Genomic DNA, 18,377 nt, shown 5'->3' with positions numbered 1-18,377 from the left:
AGATTACCTACTTACCAATATGATTTTTTTTTTGCTACACAATGGTCTTGGTGGGAATTGTTTCATATTAGTATTAAAATACTTGCGTATCTTTATGAAAGCTCAAAATGTAACTGGTGTTTGTCAAATCTGTTTTATACGTGATTAGGGTCTATTACTTATTCCAAGTCCATTGAGTCCAATAGAGTGTGGACAACATACAAAAATACATTCGATCGTGATAGTCTTAATAGTAATTATGTTCCTTTTTAAACGTTGTTTCAGATCGGATATCTGGAACTGTTTTTTTCCTATTTACGCGTACCTATGTATCAATTAATCTCACAAGACAAGAAACTATAAATGGCGGAGTGAATGCCTCAAGGCATTCCCTACCAATCGGCCGTCGGGCTATGACGGTAAATACAAATGGTTATCTGAAACTAGTTTTATACATCATTTTCGTATATTTAAATTGGTCCAAATGGTGATTAGGCAAATACTGAAAAACTATTGTAAGAGACTATTTTTTTTACAAAATAATTATCCATAGGCAATTATAACTATATTATAACAGAAATCTAATATAGTCATGTTTATCTCGTCATAAAAACCAAGGAAGTGATCGTGCAATTTCACGTATTTCAGACTTTCCACGAATTGTGAATAACCAGCCCCAGGTATTTAATAAAGTAGGCAGCTTCATTGTTGTGTACTTTTTAGAAGATCGATTATCTAGAAACACGGTAACTGTAACTAATAGGTACGCATTCAGCCAGCCGAGCCACAAAGTGGTATCTGTTTAATTGAATTCTCTAAAACGGCGTAACGAATGTGTGATTCATTTTTTATTTCCAATCCAATAGTCATTGACGGCATTGACTGCTCACAACAACTTAAACGTTTAAAACACAATATTGACCATGTGTTGGTTATACGTTAATTTTTATAAATGAGTTTTATTGCTAGTCGACCATTTAGATATAAATATTGTTTTCGTTTAGGTCCTGAACTATACAGGGTGGAAAGATAAGTCGGGCCCTGGAGGGTAACTACTAGGGTTGCCAACTTTTTTTTGGTGGAATATAGTATTTTCCAGAATAAGGCATCAAAAATATAGTACATTTCAAAAAAATATAGTACTTTAAAATACTAAACATGGGTGATTGGGTGTAATATACGTTCAATCGGAAATATAGTATTTTAGCGTACTATATATTTTTCAAAAAGTATATAGTACAGAGAGCCAAAATATAGTACAATACTATATAATATAGTACGGTTGGCAACCCTAGTAACTACCTTAAATCCTTAAGCTGGCTCATTTTACTTAAAGTAGACATTCCTTTATTTTTAAAAAGAAACAAAACTGCATTCAAAGTATTTTTCTTTTTTTCTGCAATTTAGCTTGTCTAAAAAAATCTTGAGTACTAAATAAGTATTCGATTTTATGGATATTTTGTACGACAGACGTGTGTAAGACCTAATGTTTCTTGGAGAAATGTTATCATTAACATTAACTGTATCGACTAGTAGAATAAAATTGCGAGTGTTTATTTTTTTAATATTTAGTCGGTTCGAGTCCCGGGCGAGGCAAGCGAGTTTTAGAAAATCTTTGAATGCAGTTTTGTTTCTTTTTAAAAACAAAGGAATGTCTCCTTTAAGTAAAATGAGCCAGCTTAAGGATTTAAGGTAGTTTCCCTCCAGGGCCCGACTTATCTTTCCACCCTGTATATATCTAAGTTTCAGTATCTTTACGAAGGTTGAAAATCAAAGTCGTGTCATCCAAATTTGTTTTGCAATTAGGTCTAGTCTTATGTCCCAGTCCATTTAGATGTGGATATAATCAAAGGGAGTTTGAAATGTAATATTTTGCGCGAGCATAAAGACGAACTTGAGGAGGTATATTATACACGCACATCAATATCGCAATAAAATTTCCCGTCAAACCACAATCGTACTAACAAGGACACGTTATCGACATCTCGACACGGTTTCGTCTGTTCCTACAAATTGCTCTCGGCTCGTTAATTGATCAAAATTGGTTTCGGAATGACTGGTGTTTTTGGTTCTGCGAAGTGCGCGCGACCTAATGATAAGTTGCGCAGTAATGGCGTCCGACTTCGGTGCGCCGGAGTGCCGATGCTGAGTCAGGCTATTTGAACACCGTCCGACGCCTTCAGGTAGCCGTTGACGATGCTGTCTTGTTCTTTATGTCTTGATTAGTGCGTTATTATCTTTGGAAATGAATGGTTTTTTGAAATTGAAGTGCGATTATGATTATGAGTACCAATTGAAGATTTATTCAAGTTTGTACATTTGCGTCTTGAACAATGAAAGGCTTTTAAACTTCGATCGATATGTTATTTTAATCAGCGTATCCCGCTCTCGCTAATATATACATCCTACATATAATACATACTAGGGAAGTGACATTAAAAATCGTTTAATTTGTTATTAAGAGGACAGGGGACGAAGTGACATGATCGCTTGTCTATACAAACGTATTTTCCATTTTCTTCTCTAGATTATAGAAAATATTTTTATGTAATGTGAGGAATACCTACTAACCTCTGCTTCAATGTAACTCTTATAATAATCAAAATATAGAAAAAAAGTCAAACGAAGGGGCATAGCTAAGGTTAATATGTGTGTAATATTCTTGTACAATGTCTTCATAAAATCTCGCAGTTCTTATTACGAAGGTTGTTAGGTTATCGAGGCAAAGGCAATGTTATCTGCATTATGATTTAATGTCAGGAAGCTGTACCATAAAGAAAAACCGCGTGTGCCGCCGCAGGGCGGCATGCTAGTTTATTTTGAATTCCCGGCACGCTCGCACCTCCTTGTTTGATTGTATTTCACTTAATCCGTCCGTTCCGCTCATTTTCTATGGTAATTCATCGGTTGCATTGTTTTATCAGGGTTCCATTTATTTAAAAAATAACGAACCATGCTTTCACGTTATTTTTCACCTGGCAATATGGGTAAATTTGTTTAAACCGTCTTCGTTACAAAGTTAATAGAAATCGTAAATGCGCTTGTCATAATGTAATGGAAGCAAGTATTGCGGACTATTTTATTGTACAGAACCATCGTAGAGGCTGGCTTGGTCGAACTTTTTTCTCTTGTATCCGGTCAAGCCACTCTCGTTTGCACCTTGTCAGCACCGCCGATTCTATCTCAGACCCTAATTGCTGATATTCCATTAAAGTAATAAATACGCTGCGCCCTAACACCTTCTTATTAAAGGGCTTATTACTGCACTTTGCTATATCTATTATGTCATGGTTTGTTAATGCGTGACGAGTGTTTTAACGCCTTCTATGATGTGTATCTTTTAAGTTCGTTATAAGTGCTCCTGGGATTGAGAAACGGTATCTTTTATTTCAATAAATTATCCCAAATATAAATTTATTTACACAGGGTTGAACGAAAAATTATCAATGATAGTTATCTTTATTTAATAGTCTAATTCTCAACTTGATAATTACCTAAAAGTTGTAGCTTCCGAACATGCGTCATAAAAAGATACGCGCGTGATTTCGAACGGTATTAGTTGCCCTCACATATATGATCAATGTTATATCCGTACCAGGAATAATCATCCGATAGTTGCATTATAAAAGACATAGTTCTCTTGATCATTTCGAACCCTGATTTGATATATTTTTTAATGAACACTCAGTTTTTAGCTATAGGTACGCTTAGGAGTTATATTCTTCTCGTAAAGTTGAAAAAATTCAAATGTCAGGGCTATTAAAACAATTACTTGTGCAACTAGACTCGATCCATCCAAAATACGTAAGTGCGCAAGTGCCTTAATGGAGACGGCAGGTCTTAATTAATTTTGCCTTTTATTTCTACGAGTAATTGCCTCCTGGCCCCAATTTCACTACGGTGACAGGTGCGACAATTGTAAAACATCACTGTTGCTGACGTCACAGGCATCCATGGGCTACGGTTACCACTTACCATCGGGCGGGCCGTATTCCTGTTTGCCACCATCATTGTATTATAAAAAAAAAACTTTATTATATCGGAAAAAAACAGATATTTCTCTTGCTAAGTTTATGACAATTGTCACAAGAAACACTACAATTGTCACGAAATTCCGACATATAACTCATTTCCTGTCTAGATTCACCGACAATTCTACAAATATGTCGACTAGAAAAAATAATTCTTGTTTCACAACATAATTGTAAACATACAATTGTAGCAAAATGCCTGTCATGTTTGTAAGTATTTCTATAGAAAATATTTTATAAAATTGTAATATGTCACCTGCCGCTTGACAATTGTCGCTCGACATATGTCACTGACAATTGTAGCCGTGGTGAAATTGGGGCCTGCTCGTAATTGTCGTCTCATTGAAACAACGGTTAGCTGCCACAATAAAACCAAAAATGACGCGTTCACACCATATTGAGTCATACGCATTTTTTCTCGACTCAAACCGTAGTTCTCACGCGCGCATTTGATTGCCACAAGACGAGACCGATAAGGTTCTATCTGGCTGGTACAAGGTTTGAAAGTCAAACATAAGTTTGGAAGGAGTTCTTAAATACCCATGCATTTTTTAGTTTCGATAGATGGATAGTTACTATAAACTTGACTGCAAGAACGTAGTTTTAATCGACGAAATTCAATTACTTTTTACATGGTGTTTTATTTTCTAGCAACGAAGGGTTTTGTCTTGAAAATATGGAAATATCCATAAAATGTGCATGATTAATTAAATGCCCAAAATACTATTGCAGCATGTGAATGATCGCAGCATCAACTGCATTTTGTACACTGAGAGAAAAAACTAACAAAAACACACTTAGAATTACAAAAATAAAACTTAATCCGGGGACAAGGAGAGTCAACTAATAGGAACAAATTGACTTTTGCAATTTCCATTTAGTAGGAAATACAACTTCTATATTTGTAATTTGAAGTATGCTAGAGTAATTTCAGAAATTTGGTTTTGTTATTCCGAGAGGTGCTTTAGCAATATCGGAGGTGATGACGTCATGGGTGAAAACTAACCGTTTTGTAATTCTAAGCGTGCTTTAGCAATATCGGAGACGATGACGTCATAAGTTTTACTAAACTGTACTGTGATTCCAAGCTAGCTGTTGTTATTCTAGAGATAATGACGTCACAGGTAAAAACTAAACTGTTTGCAATTCCTCCGCCCCTAGCAAACGGGCGCCGCGAGAGCATGTCGCGCGCGTGGTAGCTACCCGTCTCTATTTCTGTCTGTATGATACCTGTCTGTCTGTCTGTATGTCTGTATGTACCTTTGATGTCATTATCACTAGAATAACAACAGCTAGCTCGAAGTTGCAGAACAATATATTCCTGTAGACCCCAACTACACAGTAGGTCGCGGGTTAATATGTCCATGGCCCACAATATATCCTAAATTTATTATTTAACTTAAGTATGTTTTAAACAAAGAAGACACGAGACACGCCCGCCCGACATCCGACACAATACTAACTCTAACCAAATGACCGTAGCAAGTAGCTGTGTTGGTATTACAAAACTCGTTTAGTGATTGGTACAACAATGAACATAAACACAACAAGTCTATCTACTAAATACCAGTAAACTTTGTAATGTCGCTATAGTAACAACTGAATTGTTATTTTAAATGGGGTAATGTTATTCCCGCGAACTCGTTTTTTAGATATTACAAAACTATGTAAGTGAGACATTTACTAAAATCATAACTTGAAATCACAGATGCTTTTTTCCAAAAATCACAAACTTTACTAGTAAAAATCGGAGAATTTTAGTAGTAATAAAAATGGATTGTAACAAATACTGAACTTTGTTTAATGCTCCATTTACTAAAGTCTGTTTGCTGAAATTAGATTTAGTATTACTGAGCTGTTTGTAGAAATAAATAAATTTTACAGAAATAGTGAAACTTCCATGATTACTACTAAAACTTCATTTTTTCCCCCAGTACAGAACTGTTTATTAATTTCTGGTGGTGATTTTTCTCTCAGTGTACACAAATATAATCGCGGTAGACCCGTTAATATCATTAATTATCCTGTCTTCGTCCTTCGAGATTTAATCATTTACTATGTAGTAGCCTATGCTACGCGCAAACCCAATCGCACAAGTTTTAGCGTAGAGAGAGAAAAAACACGTTCCTTTCTCCCTCTACTATTCCACCCGGCGAATCCAACTGTCAACGCCATTCTTGTCCGTGCGCGCGCGGCTTTCGCACAGGTGCAAAAAAATCATAGAATAAAATCTAGGAAATCATGTCGAAGCAAGAAGAAAGATGGATGAGAAAACTAAAAATGTATGAACAAAAACTTGAAGCAAAGCGTAAGCGACGCGTTGAAGAATCAGAAAATGTACCTCCAAATCAACAAGATGTACAAAACGAAGGTGATTTGAATTTTCCATAGTAAAGTATTTTCGTTGCATTCATCGGAAATACGCAATTTATAGCTGATATCTTTTGTTTCTTTAAAACCCGTTGCATTCATCGGGCGAGTATTTCATAAAAACCAAGTATTCCCGTTGTATTCATCGGAAATACGCTATTTACGTCCGTTGTATTCTTCGGATGACATTTCCCATTTTTTTCCAAAAAACCGTTACATGTCGCTACATGTTTTATAAAATTTCAGTATTTTCATTGCATTCATTGGAAATACGCTATATATTTGTGATATTCTTCGAATAAAGGCCAATGTATTCATTCGGCCTACGAGTATTTATTTATTTATTTTTTCGCCCGGATTTCAGAACATACCGAGCAGAATGAGGCTATATTATATGATGGACAACAGACAACAAATGAAACTGAGGATATAATAGATGTCGCCAACACAGAAGAACATCAAGCGCGCGATGTTGAATACGACGATTATTCGTACGAGCATGTCGTATTTGATGATGCTAGTGAGATTACTGATACCACAGCATTCAACAGCCCGTGTTACACAAGTGGCGATGGCAAGGAGATGAAGGACAATGTTGCAGAAGGTGACTTTGACCCTAGTCTATTACAAGAACTGGGAATTGTAGAAGTGGATCCCGTTGAATTTGGTGATGACTTGCAGACCGATGTAGCAGCAAGATTTCAAACAATTTTGTTGGAAGGGCTTAAAAAAGAAAAGAAAGAAGAACTTTTGAAAAAGTACCCGTTTCCTAAAAACGTTCCCCTAGCAAAAAGCCCATCTCTAAACCCGGAAATTGGAGCCATGTTGGCTGAGGCATGCAAGCTGAGAGATAAAAGACTGCTCGCAAAGCAGGACCAGCTTGGCAAAGCGCTTTCAGCGCTAGGCAAGGCACTAACTGGCCTATTGAAACGAACTCCAGATATCCCAAATATTATTCGCACACTCAATGATGCGGGCATTATGTTAGCTGATTCTCATTATGCTGAAACTGATACCCGCCGCTCAGTTATTATGCCGCTAATAGATAAATCCTTTGCGGAGCCTTTCAAAGACAGAAAAAGAGACACCTTTCTTTTTGGAGAAAAATTGGGTGAGTTGGTGAAGGACTCTCGCGGCATAAAAAAGACAGGACAGTTAATTCAACCACCGTCAACAGCTTCAAATTTAAATGGAAGAGGTCCATCGATGTCCCGAGGAACGCGATATCAGCGGGGAGGCCACACGTATCAACACCGATCCGGTGGACCGAGAACAGCAATGTCGGCCCCAGCATACCAGTACCAATACCAAGGTCGCAGACGAGCAGCTCCGCCGCCGCTGCCACCTCCAAGTCGCCGTCAGCCTCCACCTCCACCTTCAACACGCCGACCACCTCCTCCTGCGCAGCACTCCTCAACCAGTCGACGGACCTAACTACGCAATGTCAGGTACATGGCGGGCGCATAAAATATTTTCTTAATGAATGGAAATTAATTACGGATGATGATTTTATACTATCTGCTGTATCAGGCTATAAGATCCCTTTCATTGTGAAACCTGTTCAAAACATTTATGATTATCCACGACGTTCATTTACGTCGAACGAATTAACTGACATGAATAAGGAAATACAACACTTATTGCAAATAAATGCTATAAGGCGTTGTAATCCTGTAGCAGGTCAATTTATATCTGATATTTTTCTAATCCCTAAGAGTGACGGTAGCAAAAGATTTATTTTGAACTTAAAGAAATTAAATAAGTATATATGTACAGAACACTTCAAAATGGAAGATGTGAGAACAGCTACTAAGCTAATGTCTCCGAGTTGTCACATGATTAATATAGATCTTAAGGAAGCATATTTTTTAGTGCCTATACATGAAAGTCACACAAAGTTTTTACGGTTCTATTTAGAAGACAAGTTATTTGAATTTGTTTCTCTTCCTTTTGGAATCTGTTCTGCACCGTACATATTTACAAAGATTTTACAACCTGTTGCTACATATTTAAGATCTCAAGGTCTACTCTCAGTTAGATATCTGGATGATATACTGTGTTTAGGAAACTCTGCAATAGATTGCCTAGAAAATGCAAAAATTACTATTAATTGCTTGACTAGGTTAGGTTTCGTTATCAACTACGAAAAGTCTAATCTGGTACCCCAAACCACTTGCAAATTCTTGGGCTTCTTGTTAGATTCTAAGACCATGTCTATACAATTGCCAGACACAAAGAGACAAACAATTTTGCAACAAATAATTTCTTTAATTAAATCAAGTAGAATGCGTATTCGTGATTTTGCTCGTATCTTGGGTTCCATTACCGCGGCGTGCCCAGCAATTGTATATGGATGGCTCCATACAAAGTCTCTGGAAAGAGCTAAGTATTTAGCTTTACTCAATAATAATGAAAATTATGATTCATTCATGGAAGTTGCAGACAATTTACATGATGATCTTCTGTGGTGGAAGAATAATATTTTAGTTGCCAGTAATCCAATAAGAGATCAAAACTATGAGCTTGAAATTTACACTGACGCCTCCACAACAGGCTGGGGTGCAGCATGTGGTACTAACAAAACTGGCGGTCATTGGTCTGCCACAGAATGTATCAATCATATAAATTATCTGGAATTGTTGGCAGCCTATTTCGGACTTATGACCTTCGCTAATAATAAAAAAGAATGTGATATCCTTTTGCGTGTGGATAACACAACAGCAATTTCTTACATAAATAAAATGGGTGGCGTCCAGTATCCACATTTAAACAAAATTACTAGGGAAATTTGGAATTGGTGTGAGGAAAGGAACATTTTTATTTTTGCTTCCTATATTCAGTCATCGCTTAATGTCGAGGCCGACAGCGAATCTAGAAAGATAAATATTGACACGGAATGGGAGTTAGGTTCGCAAGAATTCGATAGAATCGTGCTTTTTTTTGGGGAACCGGGCATAGATTTATTCGCCTCTCGCATAAATGCAAAGTGTGCCCTATACATATCCTGGAAAAAAGATCCTTTTGCATATAACATAGATGCTTTTACAATTGATTGGTCCCAATTTTATTTTTACGCATTCCCTCCATTTGCCTTGATTTTAAAAACCTTGAAAAAGCTCGTTTCAGACAAGGCAACAGGTATTGTGGTTGTCCCACAATGGCCATCTCAGCCGTGGTACCCATTCTACATGTCTCTATGTATCAAAGAAACTATAATATTTCCACCTAGTAAATATCTCCTTTCTTCTCCTTTCAGATCAACACACCCGCTACACCGTCATCTTTCCCTGGTAGCGTGTGTGTTATCCGGGAAGGGTTCCGTAGACAATGTGTACCTGAAACGGCATTAGAGGTCATGCTTAATTCAATTTCAGAGAAGACTAGAATTCAGTATACGACGAGCCTTAAGTTGTGGTGGGAATTCTGTTCTCAGAGTAATGTAGATTATTATGATTTCAAAATATCATCTCTATTAGAATTTCTTACGAATTGTTTTCAAAGGGGGTCGTCGTATGGCACGCTAAACAATCATCGGTCGGCTATTTCTTTAATATCTTCAAATAAGATAAGTGATGATTTAAGTTTAAAACGTTTTTTCAAAGGGATCTTTCGGTTAAAACCATCATTTCCACGGTATGCTTGTACATGGGATGTTAACGTGGTTCTGAATTACTTAGAAAACATGGATAACGATGCAATTAATTTAGAGCAATTGTCTAAAAAGTTAGTCATGTTGCTAGCTCTCGCAACGGGGCAGAGAATGCAAACGTTATCCTTTATAAAAATGTCAAATATAAAAGTCTTTGAAGATCGAATCGTTATTACTATTACTAACTTAATTAAAACCTCATCAATTGGCAGAGCTCAGCCAATTTTAAATTTACCTTTTTTCCACTCTCGACCTGGTATTTGCCCAGCTTCGACTTTACAAAAGTACGCCTTAGTAACATCATCTTTACGATCAAATACCGAGGAGCACCTTATTCTAACCTATAAGAAACCATACAGGTCAGCTTCATCGCAAAGTCTAGGGCGTTGGATAAAGCAGACCCTCACAGAGAGTGGTATCGACACTTCCATTTTTACCGCTCACAGCACGAGGCACGCATCAACCTCGGCTGCCTCGCGCGCTGGTCTAAGTGTCGATGTCATTCGAAAGTCAGCTGGTTGGACTGAGCGATCATCTGTCTTTGCGAATTTTTATAATAGGCCTATAATTAATTCAGAAACAAGCCTACTTGATCCTTCATTATTACAGTAGAGCCATAATTACTGTAGTAGAAGTTTATTTGTCAGAATATCATAAGTTGATAATTATTATTGTGGAATAATATAATATGTTGATTTGTTATAAGTTGGTCTTTACGAACAAATAAATAAATGATAATTGTTAATTTTTATTTATTTATTTAATTTAACAACATTGATTTTTCTCTAAACATCTACATAGTAAATGATTAAATCTCGAAGGACGAAGACAGGATAATTACATGATCAAACGAACTTACCTGAAGTGAAGTTCGATCATAACTATCCTGTCTTCGCCGAAGAGATTTAACTACCCACCCTACCCAGGACGGTCGCAATCCGTACATTTTTTCCCTGATTATAAATGTTGTTATATCTTGTTACTTCTTCGTGCTCTAAAAAGAATGACGTTGACAGTTGGATTCGCCGGGTGGAATAGTAGAGGGAGAAAGGAACGTGTTTTTTCTCTCTCTACGCTAAAACTTGTGCGATTGGGTTTGCGCGTAGCATAGGCTACTACATAGTAAATGATTAAATCTCTTCGGCGAAGACAGGATAATTATGATCGAACTTCACTTCAGGTAAGTTCGTTTGATCATGTAAATATGTGACCTAATACAATTGACACACGTTCCATATAAATTATTTCAGTCGACCAAAGAAAAAACAGCTTGCCATAGTAAATTATCGATACTTACCTGTCAGTGAGCTGTCATATAAGGCAAAACGTGTTACTACTGCAGCGAAAATTAAAGCTCACGAAGGCAACAATCATAGCCTTTTATGTCTATCCGGAGTGGTAAGCTAATGAAAGCGTTTGTTTATATTGTCAGTTGAATATGCCAGTGTTTTTACGAGATTTGGTATAGTTGCTCTTATGGAAGATGTTTGTCGATGCTTTCAGCCTGACGCTTGTGGCTTAAGACTTGCGCTGACGCGGTATGCCATTGACAGTGATCTCCACCATCAAACGCGTGGCTGTGGGCAGACTACGTGTGTGATGACACGATCTTTTGATACTGTGCACAATAGATAAGCGTTTGAGACTTGACTCGAATAAATTTGTGGCCGATCCTTACATAGCCGACACAAGAGGGAAGCCGTAAAACCAAATTCCTACATTCTTTATGAAAAGCTTTGTTTTTTTTTATGAAGAGGGTTCTCAATAAGAAGTATATTATTTATTAAGGCGACTAATGCTCTTAACGGTCTTGAGCCTTATTGAGTTTGGCAGTTATAATTTTTCAGGAAGAGATTACCTACGATTATTATAACACGAAGAAGCCATGAGCTTTTATTTGCCTTTTCTAAGCCAAAACAGGTTAATTAGAATATGGTTAAACTCGTATTTTTTATTTTAAAAAATCGGTCAAATTATTATTAATGTACCGGAATATTTTTCCGAATATTTCAGATTGTTAGTCGTCTTAAAAGAGTATCCAATTGTTGCTGTCATGTTGATAACTTCTTTTTAATAGCCACTCACTTGCTTTTGGTAACTGTAGCTACCAGCTGTCACCCTTTTTTTATTATAATAATAGAGGTCACTGAAAAATATCAAGCATGTGAGTGGCTAAGTAAGGTACCTAAGTAATTATGGATAAATCGGCTACTTCTTGTTATAGTCATCAGGAGGTGGTGATCAGATTGAAGTCCTGATTAGATTAGTTGCATGATATAAAAATGTACTGTCACTAAGGCGTATTACTATCATATAAACGGAAATGACTTGGATATTGCGTGGGTGTTATAAATTCAACAGCTGAATCTAACTCCATTAAATACGACAAAGAATTCATCTTGCCCGCTGCCGGCTTAAAATGTGTTTAAGTCTGTACATCCGATGAGAGTCAGAATCCAGACAACATTATTGTATTTGAAGCCGTTTTGTGCCTATAATAGACCGGATTTTCTTACCGTGCTCGCTGTACCTACTCGTAGCTAATTATGCTAATATCGGTTTAATTTCAGTGCACTTTCGAATTGGCCTGTAAGTTTGTCCATTTCTTCATTTTAACATCAGTCAGATTTCGGAGCAAACAAATCCACTTTGTAGGTACATTAATATCATAGATCCGTAAAAGTTTTTATAATATGTGCCGTAAAGTGTTTACATACTTCTTTGCCCGTTACTAGTACTTGTCTTGTTACCTACTTCATTCTTGACGTAAACATCCTTTTATGAACAGGCAGCTTGGAACCAGTTCTGCCATAGGTCTTTATCCCTGGAGTTTTTAATTCAAGTACTGCAGCGATCTGTAAACGGCGAATATATTGATTTTATTCACACTGACATTTTTTTTTCACTCAACTGTATTTAAAAAATACAATTTGCCTCCGGTGATCCTTGGTTATTGATCTTGATTGTAGGAATGTAATAAAATATACATACCTATGTATGTACCTATAATAGGCTTTCTGTATAGATTTTACTTTTTTCTAAAATATTTGTAAGCTATTAGCAAACCATGTGTGCTGTAGACCGAAATTTCCATTCTCAGTGCGCAGCCGATAGTCCGGAGGCACTTAACGTAGGTCTCGTTTAAGTAAACAAGGTACACGTCCAACCGTAGGCTCCATCTTGTTTTTATCCGTCTCAGTCGGCCGCTCTACGCTTGTTATCTTGTTATCCTATCTACTCAAGATTGTACGTTTTTGCACAGATGCACTCAATGTATGCATACCTATTTGAATACCCATAATGATTTCCACTTGTAAACTATGGAGCTCGAGCTGATACTTTATTTATACTGGTTGACTGGCAAAAAAGTAGCTATTTGTAACTCAGCATAAAGGTTCTTGAAAGGTTACCTACTTGCTAACAATATGGCCACATGCTCGGGACTGCTACTTTATACGATAAGTAGAGATAATTGGACAAAGAAAGTCACGTTTTTCCTGATATACCATTCGCGGATACAATGCTGTCATCCTTTATGGTGTTAACGAAGTCAAAGGTCTCCACACTGGCGGCCTCACAATGAAACGCCTATTAGGTTTGTCTAAATTAATTTAACGCTTCCTTATCTGTTAAACTACTATTTAATTTTCACGTTTACATTCCACATAATCATGTTTGGGCTAAAAATGTAAATGTTGGCCTATTTTAATAAGTGTCAGGGTAACTTTTCAAAGAACATGCCCTCAAAGACTTACTGAAACATTTTTTCGCTCCCGTGCCCATTCCAATTTGTTGGTGATTACGGAAGTAAACGCGTACCATAATTTTCTTTGAATCTTTGACCCTTACAGGCACAAAGTTTCGTTAAGCTCATTGCCATTCCGCATCAAAGTCTAAATAAGGCGCTGCCACAAGGACTATCACGGCGCCGGGCGAGTAACGCAAAAAATATTTTTCTCTCTTTTACTGCTTTCACGAGAGAGTAGAACCTCGCCAACCGTTTTCCGCTAAGTTAAATTCTCATTTACTTCGCTTTGAAAAAGTTAGCTTTTATAACCAAGCGGCGACCAACGAAGACAACTCTATTACAATGATGACTTTTGGCGTGGCGAACCTCGGACCCGGCGGTGTACCTTTTCATACGCCCATCATTTATTCACAAACAATTACAGCGCATTAAGAGACATTATAAAATCGGAGTGCGGGCAAAGTATCGTGAACATTTAATGATAACTCGGTCGGCGGCGGTGGCTTTAGCTCGCAAATCTCTTTTTAAGTCGACGTGCAAGCTATGGCTTCGATAATAAAATTAATTATGAAATTTATGACGCCGTTCACTAGTGGCGGCCGTTTTGTGCAGCTTTTGTGCACTCAGAGTGTATCGTCTTAATCAACGATTTACGTATGTCGTTTAGCATGGCTTCAGAGCTCCACCATGATGTCGAACATTGAAACATATTACCGAGGTATTACGCATACCTAAGTACATTCTGAGTAACTCAATTGTATTTTGCAGTAGCAGAGGAAGTATATGTGATGGGTTTATGATCTGTGTCATGAGAACAAAAGAGAGAAGTGTCGTTCCAAGGTTTTCACGGTCTGGGAATGAAAATACAAATAGCGAACCCATTCGTGTTTTTCGTTGGAACCTCAAGTTTTCGCCTTTTGAGAGAGCGGTTGACAGGGGCGTTTTAGACGACATTAAAGTCTTTGTAGTTGTGAGTGCAGACGTGCCGTATGTAAGTATGTAACGGCGACGTGGGGTCGCGGCGTGTTTGCCAGCGGCGCGGGCGGCGGGCGGCGGGCCCGCTCACGTCCAACGCATAATGAGCGCATGTTTGTATTGACCCCTGTCCGTCGATGTCGCCCTTGCCAATACCCGCCGCGGAGGCACTGCGTCTTGAATGGGTAATGCCCGTCTTACCGAAGAAGTTAACCCAGCAATATTACATTGGTTTTGGATGGTCAAAACCAATCGAACGTTCATACGCTAGGTTAACTTAACGGCGACACATGTTTCCGACATTCTAATTATTTAAAATACCCCACTTTTCCGCCCGCACTCACTTTATATTTATACTTCATTCTAAGCTGTATCCAGGTAACTAATCATATCTATGCAATATTTCATTGAAAACTACTTTGCATTAAATTGAAAACTTACGGGCATATGGGTATACACGTAGAAGAGAATCGAAACACGTTCCAAATATATATTAGTGTTGCATCGATAAAAAAAGCTTAGTAAATTGATTTCGATTGTCCATATAAAAAGCAATCATCAAATTAACATGACTAGTTGTTCTGAATTGACTGATTGCTGTTTCAATATACCCGGTCTATTTAATCACTCAATTTGAGCCAATTAATTGCTACCAAATGAGAGTTGAATATTACTATACGGAGTTACCCTACTTTGTTTGTTTGAAACCAATTCAATGTTTAAGTAATTAATTATTGTGAACTAGCAACTGAGCAACATCGAATTACAAATTCAAACAAATAATATAAAGCACAGTAAATTCAAACGAATAAATAACAATATGATATGAAGTATAATTCGATTTTTTGATACGTCTGTTACCTATATTTTACAGAAAAGAATAGCGTTTCAATAGTAATGTATGTTTCTATTCGTTTAGGTATTACGGTTTATTTATCGCTTATCACTTTCCACTTTGAATATTAGTACATTACTACAGAGGCCGGGACGAAAGGGGTTGCCGGCCGAAGACATATAGACGGCCTCGGCGAGGCCGGATAGGTCTGAGCGCGGGCAACCCCATTTCCCGCCGAGGTATGTATAGTGCTTTTCTCAAACATGCAATGAATTAAATAAAATAAAAAATCCACGAAACCCAAGTTTTATTTATAGAAAAAACTAAAAGTAAACTACACCCAAAATATAACCAACACGTACCTATATCATTATCACGCGTATGTTTTACACGAGTCGTGTATTTTTACTACCCGTATATTTTCATGTATCTTTGATTTTTTTCGCCTTGTATCCGTCTGACTGTCGTTTTCGTCACATAAGTTTACATAGTCTTTCATGTTGATATCATGTTTCACATACATCGTTGCTTTATGCATGGAGTAAATAAGTATAATTTCCACAGTGTTGACGAATTTGTAGTTACATTCATTTAAAATATGCCACAAAACTGTTTCTAATAAACTGTAAGCCATTTTTCTTAGTTTCTCAAATAATAAAATTGCCATAAGCAACCATATACATACTCCGTCTTTGACTTGGCGGTAGAGGCAGCAAGTTATTAAAATCAATTCTGCTTACGCTGCCAATTCCAACACCTACGATTACAATTAATATTAATTTCATTATTTCGTCGAAACTCATATTAAAGTCAAAAAATCAACAACGCACCATAAATCCAATAAAACAGAATGAATATTTTTCAACTTTGCCTCCATAACAATTTAAAAAATATAACTACGCGTGTTTGAGTAGACCTTTTTACCGCTAACGTTTAGATGAAATATTTTAAATGTTTTTATTTGTGTAGTTAAATTTATAATTTAAAATTATAAAATTATAGAATGTATTATTTATTAAGTTCATGTTGATTTTATACAAATAAAACTGCAAATTATAGCAAGTGTCATTACGAACCATAAAGCAAATACTGCCTCTAGTTTTTTTTTACTGGATGAATGCCACGATGCTGTGTCACAAATATGTGTGAAAAGAAAATTAAAAAAGAGGACTTTGCCGGCCTAGGCCTGCAAGATGTGTATGAAATTCCATTAACGACCTTTTGTCCTAGCCGCACCTGAAACGTCATACTTCGCAGCCTATTATAAGGAACATAACATCAATATTTCATTGCATGTTTGAGAAAAAATTATTACTTCCTTTCATGTTATGAGATGTAATAAATGTAATAATCATAGGTACCTGATAAGGGCCGGCATTTATTATTTACCTAAAAAATTCTGTGGATTGTTGATTAAATTAAAATTTTCATGTAAATCACAATACATACTTCATTTACGTAGGTACGCCTAAACAAAAGTAGTACCTATCGGGATGTCCATAACTATTTGTATTTAGTCATCATATCTAATCACAAGTTCAAAACTTGTGGATGTGTGGATTATGTGGATAATGGTGGATCGAATACTTATAGAATATAGACAGGAATGCGGCTTGTCCTTGCACTGATACCGCTGCCCTCCTACGTACTATCTATCTGTCTTTATATACTTGTCTAGTTTTATGACCTGCGCCATAACCTGTCCAAGCTTTGGCTAGTAAAATACACCTTAATTAGGTACTGGTTGTCGTAAAAACGAACATTGCTTTAGAATTGTTTCATTTGTTGTTTTGTTATTTGTGGAAGTGTTTAATAAAAGGTACCATTTCACGACTTTTCACGATTTTCCGAGTTACGTGCGTTTTTATGCAAGTGTTATATGTTATATAATATATAATTGGATTATTTACATGCTAAGGAATACTGCCCTCAGGTTAGCGGGTGTCCATGGACGACGGTAATCGGCCTCATCACTATGTACCTTCAAATTAGAAATTATATTTTTGCCATTATAAACTTTAAATGCAATTGCAAAAAAATTATAATAAAGTAGTGATCTCACTTAAGTAGAGTCATAATATGATTCTTTTTTGTGAAGATAGCAAATTTTATCTACTTTTGCATTTGCATAACTCAATACATGCACAATGGTACCTTTCCCTGTTCACTCCCACATATTCTGTATGAAGCTTAAATTCGTAGTTAGGCAATAAATTATCTTCAAAAGTAACCCTTTCAACCTTTTCTTTAAGAAGAGGTTAATAATTTTCTCCATTGAAGTTGCAATAAACGCGGTAACCGTTGTAAGCGTTCCGAGCGCGTGAAATATGAGAACGGCGATACCTCTCGATCTCAAAGACGGCTTCGGTACGACCGATGCAGATTTTGTACTTGCTCTTTGTTGGGGGCATTTGCATAGCGCATTCGCTAACAAGACACGTTCGAGTACAATTGCGTTCGCGAAAGAACCCTACTCAAACAACCCATTTCTATTTTAGCTCGCAACCGCTTGTTTAATGTTCGGCCCGTACAACCGCGTCGGCTAACACTTAGTAACGCTTTTTGCATACGAAAGCGTCCAGCGTTTACCTTCCAATGTCTCTTGTTATTATACTATTTTGTATTCAGGTCGTGTGAAGTTGAAGGTCGCGTTCTGGTCGAGATAACGAACTAGTTTTCCGACGCTGCCGAACAGCAACAATACTGCTGTCAGTGATTTAGATTTTCATCTGGAAGTTTATTTAGACAGTCCTGCAGAAATAGCATCCTTTGATTTGACTGGCTGGATGA

At 37.0% G+C, this 18,377-nt stretch overlaps 2 protein-coding genes across 2 annotated transcripts in view; both read left to right on the top strand.

The window, feature by feature from the left end:
- LOC134794235 (lysine-specific histone demethylase 1A) overlaps window positions 1-18,377 on the top strand; it is a 402,452-nt gene that overhangs the window by 105,900 nt on the left and 278,175 nt on the right. The window lies entirely within an intron of this gene.
- On the top strand, window positions 6,291-7,997 carry LOC134794509 (protein piccolo-like). The gene is made up of 2 exons (XM_063766319.1): window positions 6,291-6,381; window positions 6,745-7,997. The coding sequence occupies exons 1-2, from the start codon at window positions 6,291-6,293 to the stop codon at window positions 7,812-7,814; spliced, it is 1,161 nt and encodes a 386-aa protein (XP_063622389.1). The 3' UTR covers window positions 7,815-7,997.

The sequence above is a fragment of the Cydia splendana genome, chromosome 10, assembly GCF_910591565.1.
Source record: "Cydia splendana chromosome 10, ilCydSple1.2, whole genome shotgun sequence".
NCBI classification, from domain to species: Eukaryota; Metazoa; Arthropoda; class Insecta; order Lepidoptera; family Tortricidae; genus Cydia; species Cydia splendana.
Note: the sequence above shows the minus strand (reverse complement) of the source record. Positions and strands in the feature narration are given on the sequence as shown.